Consider the following 26,343-nt stretch of genomic DNA (forward strand, 5'->3'; position numbering starts at 1 on the left):
TTTATAAAAATATTGTTTCTATGATTTGTTATTTGTCATTTGACCCACTCATCCTTTAAGATTATTTAGTTTACAATTAGTTTTTAGTCTATCTTTCCAGAGCCCTTTATTACATGTAATTTTTATTGCATCATGATCTGAAAAAATGCATTTAAAATTTCTGCCTTTTTGCATTTGAATATCAAATTTTTATGCCCTTTTTATGGTAAGTTCTTGCAAAGGAGCCATGTACCACTGAGAGACAGGTATATTCCTTTTTTTCCTCATTCAATTTTCTCCATAGTTCTATCATATCCAAATTTTCTAAAATATCACTTCCTTAACTTCTTTCTTGTTTATTTTGTGGTTTGATTTATCTAGTTCTGAGAGGGGGAGGTTTAGGTCCCTAATATAGCTTTGCTGTCTACTTTTCCCTGTAACTCACATAACTTCTCCTCTAAGAATCTGGATGCTATGCAATGTGGTGAATGTATGTTTAGTATTGATGTTACTTCATTGTCTATGGTACCTTTTAGCAAGATGTAGTTTCTTTCCTTATCTCTTTTAATTAGATCTATTTTTGCTTTTGATTTGGCTGAGATCAGGATTGTTCTCCTTGCTTTTTTTTAACATCAGCTAAAATGTAATACATTTTGCTCCAGCCTTTTACCTTTACTCTGTGTATATCTCTCTGCTTCAAATGTATTTCTTTTAAACAACATATTGTAGGATTCTGGTTTTAAACCTCTCTGCTATTCACTTCTGTTTTATGGGAAAGCTTATCCCATTGATATTCACAGTTATGATTACTAATGTGTATTTCCCTCCATCCATTTTTTACCTGTTTATACTTTTCTCTCTCCCTTTACCCTGCCCTTCTTCACCAGTGTTTTGCTTCTGCCTGCCTCAATCTGCTCTCCCTTGTATCATCCCCCCTCCCTTTTCTTTTTCCTATTCCCTCCTTTCTGCCCTCTCTTCTACCAGTCCCTCTCCCTTTTCTTTCCCTTCCTACTTCACTATAGATTATGATACATTTCTATACCCAACTGAGTATGTATGTTATTCCCTCTCCAAGCCAAATCCAATGAGTGAGGTTCAACCAATGCTCACCCCTTCCCATCTTTCCCTGTACAGTAATGTCTTTTGTGCTTCTTCATGTAATTTACTCTATTCTGTTTCCCTCCCCCTTTCTTCTTCTCCCAAGATAATCCTTTTTCACCCCTAAATTTTTATATTTCAATTTTTTTATATTTTTGTATATCATATCAAAGTCAACTTATGCCCACACCCTCTGTCTATGTATACTCCTTCCAACTGCCCTAATAGGGACATAGTTCTCAAGAGTTACAAGTATCATTTTCCCATGTAGGGATGTAAACAGTTTAACCTTTTGAATAACATGTTTTTTCTGTCCTATTTACCTTTTATGCTTCTCTTGAATCTTTTAAGATTGAATTATCTGTTCAGCTCTGGTCTTTTCATCAGGAACGTTTGAAAGTCTGCTATTTTATTGAGTTTCCAGCTTTTTCCCAGAAAGATGATGCTCTTATTTTCTGGGTAGTTGATTCTTGGTTATAATCCAAGCTCCTTTGCTTTCCAGAATATCATATTCCAAGCCCTCTGATTCTTAAATGCAGAAGCTGCTAAGTCCTGTGCAATCCTGACTATGGCTCCTTGATATCTGAGCTGTTACTTTCTGGCTGCTTACAGTATTTTTCTCCCTGACCTGGTAATTCTGGTATCTGGCTACAATATTACTTGGAGTTTTCAAATTGAGATCTTTTTCAAGAGGTGATTCATGGATGCTTTTAATGACTATTTCACCCTCTGTTTCTAAGACCTCAGGGCAGTTTACCTTGAAAATTTCTTGAAAGATGCTGTTCAGTCTTTTTTTTTTTTTGGATCATGGCTTTTAGGTAGTCCAACAATTCTTCAATTGTCTCTCCTGGATCTATTTTCCAGGTCAGTTGTTTTTTCAATGAGGCATTTTACATTTTATTCTATTTTTTCATTCTTTCAATTTTTTTGACTGATTCTTGATGTCTCTGAGTCATTAGCTTTCACTTGCCCAATTCTAATTTTTAAGGAATTATTTTCTTAAGTTAGCTTTTGTACTTCCTTTACCATTTGGCCAATTCTACTTTTCAAAGAGCTCTTTTCTCCAGTGGATTTTTTTTCTAGTGGGTCAATTGTATTTTTTAAGGTATTGTTCTTTTCAGTCAATTTTTATCCTTCCTTTTCCAAACTATTGACTCTCTCCTGTATACCTCTCATTTCTTTTCCACGTTTTTCTTCTACCTCTCTTATTTGACATTTTAAATCCTTCTTGATATCTTCCAAGAATGTTTTTGGGCTTGAGATCAATTCGTCTTTCCCTTTGAGTCTCTGCATGTAGCCGTTTTGACATTGTCGTCCTCTTCTGAGTTTGTGTTTTGATCTTCCCTGTCACCATAGTAACTTTCTATGGTCAGGGCTCTTTTCAGTTTCTTACTCATTTTTAGCATATTTCATGACTTTTAAAATTGAACTCTGCTCCTGAGGCAAACTTCTTGTCCTAGACTCCTTGTGCTGGGGGCCAGATGCCTGGTCACTGGCTTTCTGCTCTGTGGCTTCCGGTAATGGAAGGTTGCCTACTGTGCTTTGCGGTCAAGCCTTATTGCACCTGTTGGGGCAGGGATTCCTGGGCTGGCAGTTTGCCTTTTGTGCTGGGGCCGTAGGCCTCACAGCTGGCATGCTGTGCCACTGCTGATCTATGCTGTAGCTAAGAGCCTCCCACTGGCTTGCCCGGATACCATCTGCATGTAGCAGCTCTCCTCTTTTACCCAAGTGAGATAGACCTTTACTGAACTCCTTGAGAGCTATCTTAAGCTGGAAATTTTTTTTCACTCTGTCTTTTTGTAGGTTCTGTTGCTTCAGAATCTGTTTAGAGGCTTGATTTAATGCTGTTTCCGTGGGAAACTGGGGAGAGCTCAGGCAACTTTCTGGCTTTTCTCTGTCATTTTGGCCACACCCTTTTCTGCATTTCTTATCTGAGTGGGATTTTTTTTCCTTTATTACAGAAGATTTTTACACTTTTCCCTTGGTATTTTATATAACATCAGCACAAATGTCAGATGGCAAATATAATAATGAAAGTCTGAAGGAAACAAAAAAATTTAAGAGGTAAAGTTTTAAGATCAAAATCTTCTGACATGTGGAGTCAACTGCTTTATAAACAACCACTGAAATGACTTCAAAAAAGGTATTACGGCAGAATACATGAGGAGAGCACTTGGAGATCAATGAAGTTGCAAAGTTTTTCTCATTACAGGTCTGCTGACATAAAGTCCAATAAAAGTATGAGTTAATACTAAGTGTTAAATTAATGGTGGAAGGCAAGAAAAGAAATACATAGAGGCAAGACTTATAAGCATACAAGGAAATAATCATGCAAAGTTTCAAAAACCAAAGCCCTAAATCAAAAATCTTGAATGTATCTTTAAGGACAATCTGAGTTTGCAACAGGATCAATCCCACTTTATCACATAAATATAATAGGAATTTGAGGCACATAGGACCAAATCTGAATGTGTTTCTGGACATCCCCCTCATTCCTTTGGAAATATTTTCTTAGCTTAAAATGTATAAGCTATGTATTATGAAATTAATGGTAATTACAGGCAAGGAAAACATGTACTTGATTTTGACAAGGAGATAAAAGAATAAAAAGAATAAAAAATGGAGGCTTTCTCTTTATGTTTACCTGAGTTCTGAATAGTCATGGCTTAGACTATATTAAGAGGGATAAATTCTATGTTAAGCAAATCACACTCAGCATTTGCTTTTTCCCGGGCTATATTGGAGGTGAGATAATGTATAGGGGTTTAAGAGAAACTACCACTTCACTTGGCTCTTTAAAATAAAAAATCTATTTAATAAATTTGGAACACTTTATTTCCAAGAGGATACACTTTTGGCTCTCAATTGGGTATGGTTCAGGTGAAGTTTTGCATTTACCATTTCTCCAAATGTTGCTTATTAAATTGATAACTTGTCACTTTATTTCTGTACTCTGAGTTCATTATCTCTCTATCAGCAGGTAGGTAATTACGAGTCCTCTGGAACAGTTAACCAATGAAGTTGTTAGTATCAATTACATTACTAAGCTATTCCAATTAGGCATAGCTTTGAAGAAAGCTGATTAAAGTGATTCTAATCATGAAATTTATCATACTATATCACCTGATATTTAATGTCTGTAATAATAACACTTTACATTTTTAAAATATGCTTCTATATAGATTATCTCATTTGACCCTCTCAGGACTCCTGTTTAGTAGGTATTACTAATGTTTATATTTTGCATATATAAACTAAGGCCTGGGAAGAATATACCCAAAGTTACCTTGCCAATAAATGGCTGAGCTGGAATCACTACACCTTTCTGACTTTAGCCCATCATGGATGGTTTAACCTTTTATGTGTCAGGCCTGAGTCCCCTTCTAGATTGCATGACATTTGAGGGCAAGGGCCATTCCTTATTTTTCAAATATATCTTGTCAAATATATCTTATTTATCAAACATATCTTATCAAACATATCTATTTGCATATACAGCATCAGAAAATAACTCTTTAATAAATATTTATTCTTGGTAGTTATCATATAGAATGTGTATCAAGTAGTCGTGAATATTTAGAATGGAAATTGTCTTAACATCTTGGAGGTTTTTCCTTCTTAGTCTGGGAAATCTTGCGGAAAACACCTCAAAATAAAAACTGTCATGTTAAAAAAACAGAGAATAAAATCACAATAGATTTGGGGATGCTATGTGAGCAATTTTCAATTATCTACAATTGTTGAAGGGAGCTTTTGTGAGAATCACTGAAAAAAGCAGGATAGTCAAAACAGTATACTTAAGACTTGGTTGAGTAGTATGGTTATAAGATAAAGAGGATACATATGTCCTCATCTGTTTTCTGGAGTACAAAGATGAAAGAAAGAATCTTTGAGAAGAGCTGTGAAAAAGTGAAATGAACCAAGCATATGTAGTAATAGAGAACCTAAGCTCAGCTTAATGGCTGGGTAAAAAATGTCTCAAAGCTATAGTGCATACTGACAATAATGATGATGACGGTGATGATGATGGTGGTGCTAGTGATGATGATAATAACAGGAAGGTAACACTTTAGGAACTGAAAGTATCTTTTCCAAATATTGCCTCATTCTATCCTCACAATAAACTCCAGAAGGTGTGATTATAATCTCCACTTTATAAATGAGTAAATTGAGGCAGAGAGAAGTCAAACATCTTATCCAGGGTCACGCATTTAGGATTTAAACTCAGGTCTTCGTGACTCTAGGTCCAGCACTCTGTCCACTGTGGTGCTCTCTAATAATAAAATATCCACTATGCTCTTATTAAAAAACATTGCACCATTTTTTTCTGAATCATTTTAATTAAGATGGTTTCTTACTCCGTGGAAATCTTGGCTATGGTATCACATGAACTATATTCCACTCCTGTGAAGATGTCTTTGCACTGTCCGGTTCGGATACCATTGAGCCAGTCACCCAGTGTGCGGAAGGTAGTGATGTCAACACTGCTTTGGTCCAAGAGAAGGTTTGATGGCCTGGAAGAAAAGAAACTCATAAAGTCTACAGATAAAGAGTAGGCAAAGGCTCACACTGTGTCTAAAAATTGACATTAGCATCAGCAGGGCTTCTAGGCTGCATGTAGCTTTGCTGCTCATTTGTGGAATTTATCTGCCACTTAGGCCTCATCTGTTCAAGCTGGCAGCTGGGAGGAATACTGTGTAATCATCTTGTCTAAGTAATCTGACTACTCAGCTCACGCCTGCATTTTCAATCACTGAAGCTTTGCCAAAGCAGGATATATATGCTTACATTATAATTTAATTTTCTTTAACCATTAGCAGAGACGATGCTAATTTAGAATATATTTATGTGAGTAGACAAGAAGTCCCAAATACTGGTCTGGTTGCTTAGGAGATATGTCCTCTTCCCATTTCATATTCTGCCCACTAAATGTTCGTTTGCAGATATTATTCATTTTGCTTTCTGAAGGGTTGTTTGAACATTCCAGACTGTACTTAAAGAAGAGTGTAAAATGAGCATAGACTGGTTGGTGTTGTTACAAATTATGTCACAAATTCCATTAAGGAATCATTCCACAAAAGGAATAAAAACTTAAATGTAAATAGTGTTAAGTGAAAAACTTGTATCTTCGAGCACATGAACTAAAGGCATCTAGAGACACCTTTTCAAGATACTTAGAAGAAAATGTTTTAAATGAATGAAAAATATGTGTTCTTACAAAGAAACAAAAATCTTTTTTAGCTTTTAACAAAAAAATTAAAAACAAATTAGTAACTCATTTGCCTGCTTTCTCATCTCTATACAATCCTTTTGAGAAGGGTCTATACACAAATCAACAAAGGGCAACTTGATGAAAACATGAAAAGGCAACAAAAAATCAGGCTTTCATGGTGGATTTTCTATGATCAGGACACATCATCACTGTGATGCGATTATAAGTTTCTACTGGTGCCTATTTTTTGCTGATTAAAAAAATCATTTGACTTCATAGAATGAAATGATCTCAAGTTGTAATAACAACAATAATAATCATAGTATCTTTAAAACATTTTAGGGTATGACAAACATGTTACATACAGTATCTCTTTTGATTCTTACAACAACTCTCTGAAGTGGGTACTATTATATCTCTATTTTGCAAATGAGAAAACTGAGGTGAAGAGAGGTTAAGTGATTTGCCCAGGGTCTTCACACAATCAAAGATCTAGAACTTAATAGGACCTTGGATGCCATGTAGTCCAACTTCTTCATTTTACCAGTAGGGAAGCTCAGACCCAAACAGACTAAGTAAGCTGCCCAAAGCAACATAGTAAGGTTTCAAACTCTGCTCTTCTTGGCCCTAAGTCCAACATTCCATCCATTGTTCATATGTTATCCCCAACCACATAATTTCATCTGTTCTTTGTTGTTTTTTTAAGGGAATTTTCACAATAAGCTATGAAAGTTTCCTAAAGGGCATGGTGAGCAAAAGTACTTGGTGGTATATTGCTACTCTGACTTAAGTATGAGAAATAGCATAAGGGGAGCTGCCTAAAAAGTAAAAAATCAAAAAATGAAGGGGGCTGGTCTTGTAGGTGGAGAGAAGAGGTGCCAAAGGGCTAAATTAAATAATACATTGGTACCTGTGAAATAATGAGTTCTCCTGTGTGTTTGTTGGAGGACATGGATAGGAATTGAATAGGATAAGATATATAAATATCTGTTTATAAATATCTATTTATGATTTCTGATCTGCACTGTTGGAGTAGGCATCCTAATCAATGAATTATGGATCCACAAAAGCCCAGAAAAGTTGTCATAATGCCAACTCCTTGACTGTTCTGTGGTCTGGTAATAAGTCAAATCAAAATAACAGAGAGAGAGAGAGAGAGAGAGAGAGAGAGAGAGAGAGAGCGAGCCATCACTGTCTGCCTATAAGGAGAAGCCTAGTATATGAATCTGCTGGACATTGGGTGTGAAAGAGAATAACAATATAACCTTCTCAGATGTTCCTGATAAGAAATTAAGCCAAAATTCACTTCATAGGAAGCTCTCATTGATTAAGAAATGCAACATCATCCATTACTTCTTGGCACCATGCCTGTCCACCCATATACCCCCATCACCAACCAAGTCACAGCTCATGGAATTATGTTATAAAAATCTAGCTAGTCAACACTAGCCACAGATAATTGAAGTCAAGCTCAGGGATGTTTCTGTCTCTTGCTTTCCCACCACAGAAATGGGAATGGGACTAATCAGTTTATGAGTTTCTGTTGAACTGAGCATGACATAGATGAACTGCCCCTGTCCTACCCAACAGATCATTTATTTGTACTATCCTAGGAGTAAGTGAGGCCATGTGCATGGAGCATGGAATGTCAGCCTGGAGTCGAGAAGACCAGAGTTCAAATTCTGTTTCTGACACATACTAGATGTGTAATGAAGTGACTCATCACTTAGCCTACCAATGTCCCAGACAATTCTGAAACAATATAAATCATAGAAGAGTTGCTGATCTGAATGAGGGAAGGGAGTTTCCATAGCAGGAAGTTTACTCACATGGAAAAAATCACAGGCCCAGATGAAAACCAAAACAAAACAAAAGTAAAAAACAGTACAATCAATCATGCAGGTGTCTTGGAAATTGTGTCTCAGTGAAATATGATGAGAAATTACTGATAGTCTGTGCCAAATATGCTTATTCTTCATCCACGTGACTGGAAGAGTTTGCCAACTTGGTATTTCTAAATTAAGAAATGGAACTTGGGGTTCTTTTCCCATGTTAGCCTTATAGTTAAGATTCCCTACTACTATCATCATTATTATGGTCATTTTTAAAGAATTTATTGTCTACAAACTTCTGGAACTGCATTATCTTATTTGATCCTTACAACAACCCTATGTGATATGTAGCGCAAAGCAGTTTTGCTTTATTTTTTCTAAACTGATGATTTCATTGCTGTGTGGACTCATTGGTAAGGAAATTCTCTCTTCTTATGTAGATCAGCAATTATTTTACATTTCAGAGAGTTGTTTGGGATACTGAGAGGTTAAGTAGTTTGTCCACAGTGGCTTGACCCTTATTGGCAGAGGAAGTATCTGAACTGAGGTTTTCCTTACTTGGAGATAAGTGCCACAGACTAATTTCCTCTTTTTCAAATTTACATTTTGAATTTTACATATAAGAAAATTGAGTCTAAGGGTAGCGAAGCTACTTGTCCATGGTCAAAGAGCTTTTAAGTAGCAAAAACAATATTCAAACCCAGATCTTCTGCTAATGAATCAAAAGCTCTTTCCATTATTCCAGGTCTCTGGGGGAAGCATTGCAAAAAAATCTAGACTCAATGATGAAAATAGCACTTTATTATTCTGAATTCATTCTCATACTGCTAGGCTGTCTTGCTTGCATGTAAATATTATTTTAAGAAAGACTACCACTTCACCTTGTATTATCACTATCCACTTCTTCCTGGTAGTAGTCTTTCCTCTGAATGGGAACAGGGATTCAGCAAAACTCTAGTTATATGTCACCTCTGTTTCTGTCTAGCTGCAGTGTACCTTTGATCACTGTCTTCTCTATATTCTGTGCTAATTAATAGCCCAAGTCACTACTGTACCTTGTTTGACAAGAAAAAAACCGAGATTAACTGCTATCTTATGTAGGCAATGGAATAGTTGAGTTCAAGTACTCTTTATTTTATTAAATGACTTGGGACCAAGAGAGGAAAGTAAATCATGCAACAGCTAGGTAATGGGGTGTTCTAGTTAATTGGGTCAATTGATGAAAAGATTAATCATATATATCACACAAAACTCCAATTTTTAGACTTAGAAAGTACTAAACCATGAACATGTAAACATGGACATACAAACAATCATCAAATTCCTATTACTCTGCTTCTATAACATCTCCCACATGTGTTTCCTTCTCTTTATTCATATTGCCAAAACCAAGCAGATTATTGCAATAGCTTCCTACCTAGGCTCCCTATTTCCAGTTTCTTCCTTATAGGATCTATCCTTCACACTGCTACTAGAATAATCTTCTCAACAACTGAGTCTAAACAAATCACTTTCCTGTTCAAAAATCTTCATTAGTTCCCTCTTTTCTAGGTCAGAGGTGTCAAGTTCCAGGTGGCAAAGCTTCCCAGTGCTAGTGGAAAATAGATTCAGATGTATTTGGGAAATGTTGAACAACAAATAACAACAATAAAATGTAACATAGAGAATGGTTACTTATAATTTTCCATGTCAAAATGGATCAGTAGGGATCCAATAAAAGCCTGGAGGGGTCAATTTCTATTTGATTTTGAAACCATTGGTCTAGGCAATAAAATAGAAACCGCTTTGTTTAGAATTTAAGAGAGATACCAATGGTTAGCTGGCATAAACTGGATGAAGATCTAGCAAAGGAGACTGTTATGGAGCAGTAAGATAAGTAGGAGGATAGCAGGAGAAAGCTGTGTAATAAAAATCTTAGTATCATGGAAACTGATAAAGAAGAGTGTATCCAGGAGGAGATGGTGATGATCAGCAATGTGAAAGGTGGCAGAGAGGTCAACAAGGATGGGGATTAAGAAAAGACCATCAGATTTGTCGATTAAGAGATAACTGGTAAACCTTTGAACATGAAGTTTCAGCTGAATGAGCTCAGAAACTGGACTGCAGAAAGTAAAGGAGTAAGATGAGTGGAAATAGAGGCACCTGCTGTGCATGGCTTTCTTAAGGAGTTTAGTCACAAAGGGTTGAAGAAATATAGGATGATAGTTGTCAGGGACTGAAGGATCAAGTGAGGTTTTTTGAAGGATGGGAGAGACATGGGTATGTTGGTAGGCAGTAGGGAAGAACCAATAGATAGGAAGATATTGAAGGTAAGTAGTAGAGTGGGGAATGGCAGAGGGAGAAATCTGTTGGAGGATATGGATTGTTAAGAGATTGCTTGTGCATGTGGAAGGGTTAGGCTTGGTAAGGAGTAATATCACCTCTTTGTGTGAGACAGGGGTAGATTGTTGTTGTTATAGTTTGTTCTTCCTTCTCCCAAAGGACCATGACATCAGAAAGGAAATATCATGATTTGCAAGTGAATTGGATTTAAGTGAGGCAGAACTGTGAAAAATCACCAGTCTCACTCTCTTCTCTGGAGCCACTTTGGTCTAGTGGCAAGATATAGATCAGGAGGATTGGAGGGATAAAGCAGCAGAGAATGGCAGAAGGCATCCGAGTGATATGATATGAGGAAAAGGGGAAAAGTAGAAGCTTGTGACAAATGGCCTCATTTTTTTCTGTAAATATGAGTCAAGGATATCAACTGAGAGGATAAGGGTGGGGGTGAAAGGTTTGGGGAGGAATGAAAAGGTTTGGAGGAGCTGTTGTGGAGAGTGGGATAGTGGAGTTGATAAGGGAAGTAATGAGTGATAAAGTGTCACATAAAAGAAACAGCAAAGAAACCAGGCTGTCTTGAAAAAAGGAGAATAATGTAAAGGAGAATAATGTATAATAAGGGTGGAAAAGTAGTTCGAGCTAAGTTTATCAAGGGCTTTAAATGACAAGACAATGATATGACAATCATGAAGAAATCTACAGATGGGGAAATTAATACAAAAGAAAGATTAATTCTAACCAGAATGAACACAATGATACTGAAAAAAGCAGAAAATTAAAGTGGAATACCACAGAAGCTGAGAGATTTCAGTATCCTGCAGGTGACTTTTTATAGTTTTACTGTGAAGAAGGAAAAAAAAAGAGTATAATACTTAGGCTTCATATCCTAAATATATCTTAGAGATTCTAATGTGGATTGTGAATCATTGGTCTAATCCACTTTAAGTATGGTCTCTATCATTCTGTCTAACTGTGCCTGTTGAGTTAGGTCAGGTTATTGTCTCTTTAGAGCCACCACAGATGAAACTAAAGAAAGTAGATATTAACACCCCACAGATTAAGATACATGTTACATCACATGTCTGATATGATCTTTAAATTTGCCAGCCATACAGAACACACAGGAAAACATAGACTAGGGCCGTGCTCTTCTGAGGTTTTTAGAAATTCACAAACTTGAACTACTGAAGCCAATTCTGGACCATTTGAATTAATAAGGTTTGTGCTAAAGTTAGATGCTCTTGTAAAAGATAACAATATTCCCACAGCTCTATCCTCTTAGTCCCCAAATCCAAGAAAGATAGGAAGATGGTGCAAGAGAAAAAAAAATATCCCTGAAAAACTGACTGTGATAAAAAAAAGAGTTTGGGATACGTGCAATCACCAAATACATCAAAAAATGGTACAGAAGTAGAACTCGAGGACCTGGTGGGATGAATCTAGAGGAAAATTTAAAGGTCACCTGAATAATTATGATTGCCTTGTTGCCTATGGGTGTTTTAAAGCACTAAATACAGTAGCTGGCATACAGTAGGTGCTTAATAAAGATTGACTGATTCATATCCAGAATGAAGATATACTCCAGAAAGAGCTACTGTTAATTTCCAGCACATTCTTAAATCTGTATTTCAGATGATAGCTGACATTGAAATTAAAGAGCTTTGGTAGGTGGAGCCAAGATGGCAGCTGGAAAACAGAGACTCACTTAAGCTCTCCTCCAAATCCCTCCAAGCACCGCTAAAAAATGGCTCTGAACAAATTCTAGAGCTATGGCCCCTAAAGCTTGGGACAAAATACTCTTTACTCGGAAAGCAGTCATAACATGACAAAAAGCTCAAGGGCTGGGAACATGAACAGGCAGAGAAGAGGGACTCAGACTCAGACTCAGACTTTAGAATCTTTTTCTGGTGACAGAGAAGATCAAAACATATAGCCAGAAAGAAGTCAACAAAGTTAAAGAGCCTACATCAAAAGCCTCCAAGAAAAACATGAAATGGTCTCAGGCCGTGGAAGAGCTCAAAAAGGATTTGGAAAAGCAAATAAGAGAAGTAGAGGAATAATTGGGATGAGAAATGAGAGTGATGCAGGAAAATCATGAAAAAAGTCAGCAATTTGCTAAAGGAGACCCAAAAATATACTGAAGAAAATAACACCTTAAAAAATAGACTAAACCAAATGGCAAAAGAGCTCCAAAAAGCCAACGAGGAGAAGAATGCCTCAAAAGGCAGAACAAGTCAAATGCAAAAAGAGGTCCAAAAGACCACTGAAGGAAACACTACCTTAAAAATTAGATTGGAGCAAGTGCAAGCTAGTGACTTTATGAGAAATCAAAATGTTATAAAACAGAACCAAAAGAATGAAAAAAAATGGAAGACAATGTGAAATATCTCATTGGAAAAACCACAGACCTGGAGAATAGACCCAGGAGAGAGAATTTAAAAATTATTGGACTACCTGAAAGCCATGATCAAAAAAAGAGCCTAGACACCATCTTTCAAGAAATTATCAAGAAGAACTGCCCTGATATTCTAGTGCCAGAGGGTAAAATAGAAATTGAAGGAAACCACTGATCGCCTCCTGAAAAAGATCCCCACAAGAAAACTCTTAGAAATATTGTCGCCAAATTCCAGAGCTCCCAGAGCAAGGAGAAAATACTGCAAGCAGCCAGGAAGAAACAATTTGAATCTTGTGGAAACATAACCAGGATAACACAAGATCTAGCATCTTCTACGTTAAGGCACTGAAGGGCTTGGAATATGATATTCCAGAGGTCAAAGAAGCTAGGACTAAAACCAAGAATTACCTACCCAGGAAAACTGAGTATCATGCTCCAAGGCAAAATATAGACTTTCAATAAAATAGAGGACTTTCAAGCTTTCTCGGTGAAAAGACCAGAGCTGAATAGAAAATTTGACTTTCAAACACAAGAATCAAGAGAAGCATGAAAACGTAAACAAGAAAGAGAAATCATAAGGGACTTACTAAAGTTGAACAGTTTTGTTTACATTCCTACATGGAAAGGTGATATTTATAATTCATGAGACCTTTCTCAGTATTAGAGTAGTTGAAGGGAATATACATATACATATATATATATACATACATATATATATATATATATATATATATATACATACATACATACATACACACACACACACACAGAGGGCACAGGGTGAGTTGAATACGAAAGGATGATATCTAAAAAAATAAAATTAAGGTGTGAGAGAGGAATATATTGGGAGAAGGAGAAAGGGAGAGATAGAATGGGGTAAATTATCTCCCATAAAAGTGGCAAGAAAAAGCAGTTCTGTTGGAAGGGAAGAGGGGGCAGGTGAAAGGGAATGAGTGAATCTTGCTTTCATTGGATTTGACTTAAGGAGGGAATAACATACATACTCTTACACCACAGGAAAGTAGGGAGAAGGGGATAAGGGGGGGATGATAGAAGGGAGGGCAGATCAGGGGAAGAGGTAATCAAAAGCAAACACTTTTGAAAAAGGACAGGGTCAAGGGAGAAAACTGAATAAAAGGGGACAGAATAGGATGGATGGAAATGTTAGTCTTTCACAATGTGACTATTATGGAAGTGTTTTGCATAATGATACATGTGTGGCCTATGTTGAATTGCTTGCCTTCTCAAGGAGGGTGCATGGGGAGGGAAGAAGGGAGAGAATTTCGAATTCAAAGTTCTAAAAACAAATGCTCAAAAACAATTTATTTTTACATGCAACTGGGAAATAAGATACATAGGCAATGGGGTATAGAAATCTATCTTGCCCTACAAGAAAGTTAGGGGAAATGGGATGGGGCAGGGCACAGTGGGGTGACAGAAGGGAGGGCTGACTGGGGAATGAGGCAATCACAATATATGCCATCTTGGAGAGGGGACAGGGTAGAAATGGGAAGAAAATTTGTAATTGAAAATCTTGTGGAAATCAATGTTGAAAACTAAAAATATTAAAAAAAATATGAAAAAGAGAATTATTTAAAAAAAATTAAAGAGCTTCCTTCTCATCAAGCAATCATTCAATCTGGTCTATAATTCTAATCAGCTGATCACTTCCTTAAGCAAATGGAGTGTTGTCCTACAAATCTTATGCCATCCACCTCTCAATGGTAAGATTTCCCAGAATTTGTAATAGAAAACAAAGAGCTCCAGATTAGGGCATGTGACAAGATTGGTGATTAGTGTGTAAATCAATTTAAAGAAAAAAAGAATTATAAATGCCAGATAAAAATTTTAGAAATAAAAAGATAGGAATTAAGACATACTAATATTTAATATATGAGTAGACATTGATGCCTTCACATGATCATTATTTTGAATGGCCTCATGTCTCACATATGATGCAAAGAGGGTAGGTGGTAGTGACCACTTGTTTGTTCACTTTCAGCTAATTGCCATCTTTTGATGCAGGAAAAAGTGTTAAACTAAGATTTTCAAAAATAATGTACCATATTGACTCACAGTGCTCTAACTAAAAACATTAGTGATACTATTTTTAGTGAGTACAAAAAATTGCTCTTCGAGCAATTAAATAAAGTTTAAGAATATTGTTTATTTCATTTTTCATTTTAAAAACATCTATTGGGAGTATATTTTATAAAGTATACAATATATTATTGTAGCACTACAGATATGTAAACTATAAATAAATATATTATGAGATGGATAGAGTGGATAGAGTGTTGGATCAGGGAGAGTCAGGAAGACTTCATTTCAAATCCTGCCTCTGATTCTTACTAACTGTATGAGGCTAGTTTATTTTAATGACATGTAGGTTTTTTGGGAGACAGGTGGTACAGTGGATAGAGTGCCTGGGTTGGAGTCAAGAAGAGTCATCTTCTTGAGTTCAGTTTCACTTCAGACACTTATTGGCTGTGTGACCAAGGATAGAATGCTGGGCCTTGAATCAGGAAGATCCGAGTTCACACTTGATCTCAGACAACTGTGTCACCCTAGGCAAGGAACTTAATCTCTGTCTTAATCCACTGGAGAAGGAAATTACATATCACTCAAGTATCTTCCAAGAAAACCCTATGTACAGTATGGTCCACAGAATCAGAAAGAGTCAGATACAACTCAACAACAACAAAAGAGTACGTGGGGTTTTTTCTTCCATATTTGTCAGTTGATACTCGACTAACTTTTAAAGTCACGTTGTAGTTTTTTGATTACTCATCACTTCAAAAGATCTATTTTTTAAGAACTGTGTGTAAAGTACTTAGAAATGAGAGGACTGCAATATACAAGTACAAATCTGTTGTTTTTTTCTGAAATAAGCTGCTTTTGATAAAATCATAGATTTAGAGCAAGAAATGACCTTAAAGGGCATCTAGTCCAACTCTTTCACTTTATAAATAATGAAATCAAACCATTAAGTGGTGATATCTTAACCAAGTTTACAAAGGTCTTAAGGGATATAATTATGATGCATGTTCTCTAACCCCAAATCCAGCCCTTGTTCTATTGCTATGTCTGATATCCTGCCTCAGAAAATGTCTGATACTTTACAGTGTCATGGGTGTAATTTTTTTTAGAACAAGACTATGCATATGTGTATATATATATATATATGTATATATAAATATGTATACATAGAGAGAGAAAGATACATATATATTTTATCAATAATGAAATTAATTTGATCAATTTCAGTTTCAGTTATATCCAAACTTAGGATCTAAATCAATGGATATACAACATACATGGATAGTTGATATAGAGGGGAAAAAAATCCTCTAGCAATTCCAAATGAAAATGTCTTAGAAAAGTTAGAGAAATAATGATTACTACATTAACATGCAAAAAGACAAGGCAAGGGGTACTGAATCAGTTGTAAGAAATTTTAAACAAAGAAAATGATGTGAAAACTAGGAAACACAACAGTTTTAAAAATCATCTAGAGATGCAACAGTCACTCTGTTGCAAAATACAACATATTGGGGATAAACAGAAGCTATGTAGCAACACCTATCTAGATCCTACTGTTTGTCCTGTGAAAAGCAGCAAGTTTTATTTATAGTTTTGTGGTTTGAAGTATCAAACCTTAGGACATTTATTCAGAATATTTATGAAGTGTGCCTTAAAGTAAAATGTGGGTAACTTCCCAATTCAAGATAGTTCATTCTTTCAAAGTAAACTTTACTTATAGAAAAGGGGGAGGCCTGTCTCAACAACAGCTTAGAGGAAATTAGTATCAACAAGTTGAAATAGAACAGGATGCAGAGATTAGGGATTAGAGTGGCCCAACAGAGTTTTTATGTTTATAACTTGGATCAAAGCATCACCAAGACCAAAAAAATGACCTAATTTTAATGCAAGTGACCCCAGAATAACCAGCACTGTAAAGTATCATTTTTCTCCTCATAGGGTTTCTCTGAGGATTGCAAGCAAAAATTGGTTCCGTTCCTTTTCAGAGAGGACATCTGGATAGTTTATCAATGAATAGGAATTTGTCTCTCACTGTGAAGAGCCTGTGATGTCTCTTCACATGCACCAAGGGAATGCTGGGCTTTTTGAGCATCTGCATGGATAGGCATTTTTTTGGACCCATCCCCCAGACAGTGGTCTGACTGGGAAATTTATGGGCTAGATGATGTGCGCCATGAGCTCACACTTTTACTGGACAAATTAGATGGGTTTCAATCCATGCAGCTGTAAACGATGTCCTGCAGAGTTCCACCTGATCTTTTACAGCTTTTCATAAATCAATACCTACTAGTCACAGACTATGGTCATTAAAAAGAAATCATGGAAATTGCATATTTACTCAGGGGAAACAAAAATATAATGTTCCTCCTATTTTCTCTCCCTCTTCCCTGTTAGGTTTAATTTTTTTCCCTTTTGCTGCTTTTCGTAGTCTTGCCCCTCTAGAGTACAATAGAAATGGAAAGGTCCAATTTTTTTCCTCTCCTTGGTTTAGCTTTGTATATAATTCATGCCTATTAATACAGAAGACTCAAGGAATCTCTCCATCAACAAATAATTACAGATGCCGAGAAAAAAAACACTGCCCTTGATACAATAGATTTTTTGCACATAGAAGCGTTAAGCTAACAAATATTCTCAAGCTGATGCTAGAGCTCTAAAGGATTGAATCTAACGGTGACTTCAAAACAAGAAGTTTTCTGGGACACCCATCAGTTCTAGTCCCTTCTTCCCTCCAAATAAATAAATAAATGCAGACATCAACAACAAATGGTGGAGCTTTTTTCTCTATATTTTCCAAACCAGCAATAAACTTACATTGAAACTCCACAATAGCAACTAATGCATGTTGAAATGGGGACCACTAAACCATACATAAGGATCTCTGCAGGCCACATATTGATTGATTTTAAATGTAATATTATCTAGGTATTATTGTATTTTCATTTATTTTCTTAAATATTTCTCAATTACATTTTTATCTGGTTTGTGCCACACTTAGTGACAGCACTCCAATCAGTCACCTTTCCTCCACATGACCCAGATCGGATGTAACATATGAATATGTAATTACTGTTAATAATAATAGTGCTAATGACAACTTCAAATAAAATTTTTTGTTGTTGTTGTTTGGTCATTTCAGTTACGTCCAACTCTTCATGACCCTATTTGGGGTTTTCTTGGCAAATATACTGAAGTGATTTGCCATTTCCTTCTCCAACTCATTTTACAGATGAGGAAACTGAGGCAAACAGGTTGAAATACAATGGTTTAAATGCCTATTATTAATCATATGGATCATCAAAACAGTATTTATATAATGCTTACTTTATTCCAGGTACTGTGCTAAGTGCTTTTGCTTATTTTATCTCATGTTATCCTCACAATAAACCTGGGAGGTAGGAACTATTATTACACCCAATTTTAAGATGAGGAAATTGAGGCAAAGAGAAGTTAAATGATTTGCCCATGCTCACAAACTACGTGAATTTGAAATCAGTTGACTCCAGGTACTCTATCCACTGAGTCATCTAGCTGCCCCAACACTATTTTAGGGTAAATATGACAGGCAATTTTAAATGATTACACTTAACTGATACTTTCATAACATATTTTATACTTAAATTACTCCTAATCACATTTAGATTTTCTGACATTATTCCACAGTATGTATGTGGGGATAGTGTGCATAATATGCCTATATCTGTCTCTACTTCACAACCACATCTAGATAAAATACATACAAAGAGAATTAAACATGTTTATATATTATATAAACTAATTTGCTTAGGCTAAAGATCAGTTCAATCTACTTTTCCTCAATATTAAAAATCTAGCTAGCATCACATTATTTTAATGTCATCTCCAACTAAGAATAATTTTGAATTTCTTTCATTCCCAACAGGACATTGGCAAATAAACAACCCATTAAGGAGAACTTGAGTCGTTGTGTTTATTTTAATCATCCCTAGACCTTCAGGACCAGAATTTTTGCAGTTATAACTATTATGACTGGTTTAAAACCTCTCAGTGGTAAAATTAGCTATTTTGTTTTTTGAAGGGAAAGAAAACCCATCTGGGTTTCTGGCATATTTGGTTCCCTCTAAAATGTTCCTATCATATCTACTCAGTGATAAAGTCACCCTGCCTTTGTTATTCTTTCTACTGGAAGTCAGAGTTGTGTTAAGAAACAAAAGCAGATTTTACTAGAGGGAATGAAGAGACTGGATTGTATCAAGTTGTCATTGAAGAATGTCATCATTACTCATCAATACAAGGTTACAGTAGTTTTGGTTTGAACTCTTCTCATTTTTGTTAAATGGAAGTTTGCAGTTATCTTTAATATATAAATTTTAAGTGAATTTCATTCACATGTGTATTATAATTTCACAGGACCAAAATGTCAAAATCAGTACATTCAAATGAATCATCATCCTTTAATTATATCCTAAAAAAGTATATGTATGTATGTATGTATACCCCAAGGAATTAAACTATGGTTCCTCAAAAAAATTATCTTTGAATAATCACCATCATCATTTGAGGAGAACAAGTCAATTTTGAAACTGTCCCAGGGAAGTTAAAACAGGTTCCATGGGTTCCTTATATTCTAGCATGCATTTGAGAACCAGCACAAGACTCAGTTTAGCATTCCAAAAGTACTTTGGTTTCTCCAATAGCTGGGGGAGTGACCAGATCAAATGCTCATCATGTTGATGACAATTCACATTTATATAGTATTTATGGCTTATAAAGTATTTTCTTCACAAAGCTTTGTGGAATGAAAGTATAATTCTTATATCCACTTTTACCCCACAGGGGAAACTTAGGTTTATAGATGTTCTGTCACTTGCTCTTGGTGCAAACATACACTAAACACAATGAGGCTGAGATTTAAAACTTGATCTCTTGACTTTTAATCTAGTTATCTTTCCCATACATGGATGTCAGGTCTCTGTTGAGCTCAAGTTCTTATAAATAGGACCAAACTATTATAACTTCTGGCAGACACAAAAATTAGCTTCTGGAAATTCTTTGGTTCCATGGAAATAAAATATTAAGTCCTTTGAGAGCAGAGATTGTATTATTTTTATATGGCACTGTCTAACCCATTGTCCTGGAACCTACTAGGTATTTTAAAAGGCTTACTGAATTGTACTAGAAATGTTAGCTTTAACAATAAGAGAAGAAAAATAAATTGAAGGAATTAGAACAACTAATGAAGAAACAAAGCAGTCATTCTTTGCAGATGACATGATGGTATACTTAGAGAATCTTAAAGAATCAGCTAAAAAACTACTTGAAATAATTAACAACTTTAGCAAAGTTGCTTGATATAAAATAAACCCACATAAATCATAGGCATTTCTTTATATTATTAGAACTCACATAGGGCAAGTGTTCACATGGGGGTCAGAAGAAGCGATATAAGAACACTTTCAAGGTCACTCCTAAGAACTTATAAAATGATTGTGTGACATGGGAAACACTGGCACAGAACTGCTCAGCATGGCATGACCACATCAGAGAAGCTCCTGTGCTCTATGAGCAAAGAAGAATTGAAATAGCTCAACAGAAACGTAAGATGAGCAAATTTAGAGAATCCACCCCAAACGTTCCCACATACTATTTGTGCTTGAGCTGTGGTAGAACATTCTGAGCTCATATTGGTCTGCTCAGCCACAGTCAGACACACTGAAACTTGACTCAAGCATAGTGATATCATTTTGGTCCTCTTTGAGAGCAAATGAACCATACCATACCATAACAAAACCCAGGTAAGCACAAGGTAGAAAGAGAAAATCCATTTAAAGTAACTACAGACAACATAAAATATTTGGGTGTCTAGTTCCCAAGACAAATGCAGGAACTATACTAACACAATTACAAAACACTTTTCACACAAAGTCAGATTTAAATAATTGGAAAAATATCAGTTGCTCATGGGTAGGTTGAGCTAATATAATAAAAATGACAATTCTACCTAAACTAATTATTTAGTGCCATACCAAATGACCAAAATTATTTTATAGAGCTAGAAATAATAATATCAAAATTTAACTAGAAGACCAAAATGTCCAGAATATGAAGGGAATCCATGAAAAGAAATTAGAGGGAAGGTGGTCTATTCATACCAGATCTAAAACTGGTTTTATTATAAAGCAGCAATGATCAAAACTACTTGGTACTGGCTAAGAAAAAGAGTGGCGGGTCTATGGAATAGATTAAATACACAAGACACAGTAGTCGATGACCATAGTAATCTATTGTTTGATAAACCCAAAGACTCCAGCTTCTGGATAAGAACTCATTATTTAACAAAAACTGTTGGGAAAACTGAAAAATAGTATAACTAGGCATAGACCAACCTCTAATACCCTAAACCAAGAAAAGGTCAAAAGGGGCACATGCTTTAGACATAATGGGTGAGAGTATAAGCAAATCAGGAAAGGAAGGAATAGTTTACCTGTCAGATAGATCTAAGGAGAATGGAAGAATTTATGACTAAATAAGAGATAGAGAACATTATAAAATGCAAGATGGATAATTTTGATTACATTAAATTGAAAAACTTTTGTACAAAGCCAATGCAACCAAGATTAGGAGGGAAGCAAAAAACAGGTAAACAATTTCTACAGCCAGTGTCTCTGATAAAGGCCTCATTTCTAAAATATATAGAGAACTGAGTCAAATTTATAAGAATACAAGCAATTCCCCAATTAATAAATGGCCAAAGGATATGAACAGGCACTTTTCAGAGGAAGAAATTAAAGCTATCTATAGATATATGAAAAAATGCTCTAAACCCCTATTGATTAGTGAAATGCAAATTAAAGCAGTTCTGAATTACCACCTCACATCTATCAGATTGGCTAACATGACAAAACAGCAAAATGATAAATGTTGTAGAAGATGTGGGAAAATGGAAACACTAATGCATTGCTGGTAGAGTTGTGAACTGATCCAACCATCTGGAGAGCAATTTGGAACTATGCCCAAAGGGCTATAAAAATGTGCACACCTTTTGACCCAGCAATCCAATTTCTATGGTATCCCAAGGAGATCATAAGAAAGGGATAAGGACCCACATGTACAAAAACATTTATACCAGCTCTGTTTATAGTGGTTAAGAATTGGAAATTGAGGGGATACCCCTCAACTAGGAAATGGCTGAACAAGTAGTGGCATATGAATATACTGGAATACTATTATGCTGTAAGAAATGAAGAGCAGGTGGACTTCAGAAAAACCTGGAAAGACTTACATGAACTGATGCTGAGTGAAGCGAGCAGAACCAGGAGAACACTGTACATAGGAACAGCAACATTGTGTGATGATCAACTTTGATAGACTTAACTCTTCTCAGAAATACAAGGATTTAAGACAATTCCAAAATACTCTTGATGGAAAATGCCATCCACATCCAGAAAAAGAGATACAGAGTCTGAATGCTGATCAAAACATACTGTTTTCTTTTCATTTTTTAAATTTCTTCTTTCTCTTGGCTTTTCCTTTTGGTTCGAATTCTTCTTTACAAAGTGACTAATATGGAAACATGTTTGATATGATTGTACATGTATAGCCTATATCAGATTGCATGCCATCTTGGGGAGGTGGGAGGGGAGGGAGGGGGAGAAAATTTAAAACTCAAAATCTTATGTATTGTTGAAAACTAGAAATTAGTTAATTAAAAAAAAGTGATAGAGAAAACCAGCTTTCTCCAATAAACTCCAGAAATATCTGGGAAAAAAATCTAAGAATGACCAATTTTTTTTTTTTATTTTTTTATTTTTTTTTTTAATTTATTTTTAGTTTACCACACACGGTTCTACATAGTTTTGAGTTCCAGTTTTTCTCCCCTCCCTCCCCCCTCCCTCCCCAAGACGGCATGAAGTCTCATATAACTGTCATGTATAACTTCGCATTGAATTAATTTATGCTCTAGTCAAGTCGTGGAGAAGAATTTTGACCAATGGGATGAATCATGAGAAAGAAGAAACAGAACCAAAAAAAAAAAAACAAAAAAAAAAAACCCAAAACCAAAAACAAAAGAGAAGCAGAAAAGGCGAGCATGTAGTAGTGTGCCTCAGTCTGTATTCAAATTTCGCAGTTCTTTCTCTGAATGAAGATAGCATTCTCCATCGTGAGTCCCTTGGAGTTGTCCTTGCCCCTTTAGGTTGCTGAGAGAAGCGCAGTATGTCAGGGTTGGTCCTCACGGAATCCACATATCTGTGGCTGTGCACAACGTTCTCCTGGCTCTGCTCCGCTCACTCAGCATTATGTCGTGTAGGTTTTTCCAGGTTGTTATGAAGTCTGCATCATCCCCATTTCTTATGGCACAATAGTATTCCATCACCTTCATATACCACAGCTTGTTCAGCCATTCCCCAATTGATGGGCATCCCTTTGCTTTCCAATTCTTGGCTACCACAAAGAGAGCTGCTATAAATATTCTTGTACATATGGGTCCTTTTCCCGCTTGCGTGATTTCTTTGGGATACAACCCTAGAAGTGGTATTACTGGGTCAAAGGGTATGAACATTTCTATAGCCCTTTGGGCATAGTTCCACACCGCCCTCCAAAATGGCTGGATCAGCTCGCAACTCCACCAGCAATGCAACAATGTTCCAATTTCCCCACATCCTTTCCAGCATTTATCATTCTCCTGATTTGTTATTTTAGCCAATCTGACAGGAGAGATGTGGTATCTAAGAGTTGTTTTGATTTGCATTTCTCTAATCAGCAGTGATCCAGAGCATTTTTCCATATGCCTGTAGATAGCTTTAATTTCTTCCTCTGAAAACTGCCTGTTCATATCCTTTGACCATTTCTCAATTGGGGAATGGCTTGTATTCCTATATATTTGGCTTAGCTCCCTGTATATTTTAGAAATGAGGCCTTTATCAGAGATACTAGTTGCAAAGATTTTCTCCCAATTTTCTGCTTCCCTCCTAATTCTTGTTGCATTGGCTTTTTTTTGTACAAAAACATTTCAATTTGACATAATCAAAATTATCCACTTTGCATTTTGTAATGCTCTCTATCTCTTGTTGGGTCATGAATTCTTTAGTTTTCCACAAATCTGATAAGTAAACTATTCCTTGCTTTCCCAAATTACTTAGAGTATCAACTTTTACTCCTAAATCATGAACCCATTTTGACTTTATTTTGGTATATGGTGTAAGATATTGGTCTATGCCCAGTTTTTGCCCTACCATTTTCCAATTTTCCCAACAGTTTTTGTGAAATAGTGAATTATTAGCCCAGAAACTGGCCTCTTTGGGTTTATCAAAGAGTAGATTGCTAAACTTGTTGATTTCACCTACTTGTGTACCTATCCTATACCACTGATCCACACCCCTGTTTCTTAACCAGTACCAGGCAGTTTTGATGACTGCTGCTGTGTAGTACAGTTTAATATCTGGTGTGGCTAAACCACCATCCCTAGCATGTCTTTTCATTAATATCCTAGATACTCTAGACCTCTTGTTTTTCCAAATGAATTTTGTTATTATTTTGTCCAGCTCAGTAAAAAAAAATTTTGGTAGTTCGATTGGTATGGCACTGAATAGATAGATTAATTTAGGTAGAATTGTCATTTTTATTATATTAGCTCAGCCTAACCATGAGCAACTGATATTTCTCCATTTACTTAGATCTGATTTTATTCGCGTGAAAAGTGTTTCATAGTTATGTTCATATAGGCCCTGGGTTTGCCTTGGCAAATAGACTCCCAAATATTTTATAGTGCCTTCAGTAACTTTGAATGGAATTTCTCTTTCTATCTCTTGCTGTTGGGCTTTGTCAGTAATGTATAGGAATGCTGAGGATTTATGTGGGTTTATTTTATATCCTGCAACTTTGCTAAAGTTGTTTATTATTTCAAGTAGTTTTTTACTTGATTCTCTAGGATTCTCTAGATAAATCATCATATCATCTGCAAAAAGTGATAATTTAGTTTCTTCTTTTCCTATTCTAATTCCTTCAATTTCTTTTTCTTCTCTTATTGCTACAGCTAATGTTTCTAGAACCAAATTGAATAATAGGGGTGATAATGGACATCCTTGTTTCACCCCTGATCTTATTGGGAATGCATCTAGTTTATCCCCATTACAAATAATGCTTGTTGATGGTTTTAGGTAGATGCTATTTATAATTTTGAGGAAGGTTCCCCTTATTCCTATGCTTTCTAGTGTTTTTAATAGGAATGGGTGTTGTACTTTGTCAAAGGCTTTTTCTGCGTCTATTGAGATGATCATATGGTTTTTGCTAGTTTTGTTGTTGATATGATCAATTATGCTAATAGTTTTCCTAATATTGAACCAGCCTTGCATTCCTGGAATAAATCCTACCTGGTCATGGTGTATTATTCTCGTAATGAGTTGCTGCAATCTTTTTGCTAATATTTTATTTAAAATTTTTGCATCAATATTCATTAGAGAAATTGGTCTATAATTTTCTTTCTCTGTTTTAACTCTACCTGGTTTAGGTATTAGTACCATATTTGTGTCATAAAAAGAATTTGGTAGGACTCCTTCTTCACCTATTTTCCCAAATAGTCTGCAAAGTATTGGAATTAGTTGTTCTTTAAATGTTTGATAGAATTCACATGTAAAACCATCTGGCCCTGGAGATTTTTTCCTAGGGAGTTCGTTGATGGCCTGCTCAATTTCTTTTTCTGATATGGGGTCATTAAGAAATTTCACTTCCTTCTCTGTTAGTCTGGGCAGTTTATGTTTTTGTAGATATTCATCCATATCTCTAAGGTTGTCAAATTTATGGGCATACAGTTGGGCAAAATAATTCCTAATTATTGTTTTGATTTCCTCTTCATTAGAGGTGACCTCACCTTTTTCATTTTTTATACTGGTAATTTGATTTTCTTCTTTCTTTTTTTTAATCAAATTGGCCAAAGGTTTGTCAATTTTATTGGTTTTTTCATAAAACCAGCTCTTTGTTTTATTTATTAATTCAATAGTTTTCTTGGTTTCAATTTTATTAATCTCTCCTTTGATTTTCAGTATTTCTAATTTGGTATTTAATTGGGGGTTTTCAATTTGCTCTTTTTCTAGCTTTTTCAGCTGTATGCCCAGATCATTGATCTCCTCTTTCCCTATTTTATTCATGTGGGCATTTAGAGATATAAAACTTCCCCTAAGAACAGCTTTTGCTGCATCCCATAAGTTTTGGTATGTTGTTTCATTATTGTCATTCTCTTGAATGAAATTATTGATTGTTTCTCTGATTTGATCTTTGGCCCACTCACTCTTTAGAATTAAATTATTTAGTTTCCAATTAGTTTTTAGCTTATTTTTCCATGGTGCTTTATTAAAAATGATTCTTATTGCATCATGATCTGAAAAGGATGCATTGACTACTTCTGCTTTTCTGCACTGGATTGTGAGGTTTTTATGCCCTAGTACATGGTCAATTTTTGAGTATGTGCCATGTACTTTTGAGAAGAAAGT

The 26,343-nt window shown here is 35.6% G+C and overlaps 1 protein-coding gene across 1 annotated transcript in view; it reads right to left on the bottom strand.

Annotated features, from left to right (window-relative positions):
* Window positions 1-26,343, bottom strand: part of EPHA3 (EPH receptor A3) — a 519,117-nt gene that overhangs the window by 6,299 nt on the left and 486,475 nt on the right. Inside the window, exon 16 of the mRNA XM_036757104.1 lies at window positions 5,436-5,591. Coding sequence (XP_036612999.1) covers window positions 5,436-5,591 — 156 coding nt within the window. The remainder of the gene's footprint in view (window positions 1-5,435; window positions 5,592-26,343) is intronic.

The sequence above is a fragment of the Trichosurus vulpecula genome, chromosome 4 (genome assembly GCF_011100635.1).
Source record: "Trichosurus vulpecula isolate mTriVul1 chromosome 4, mTriVul1.pri, whole genome shotgun sequence".
Classification (NCBI taxonomy): Eukaryota; Metazoa; Chordata; class Mammalia; order Diprotodontia; family Phalangeridae; genus Trichosurus; species Trichosurus vulpecula.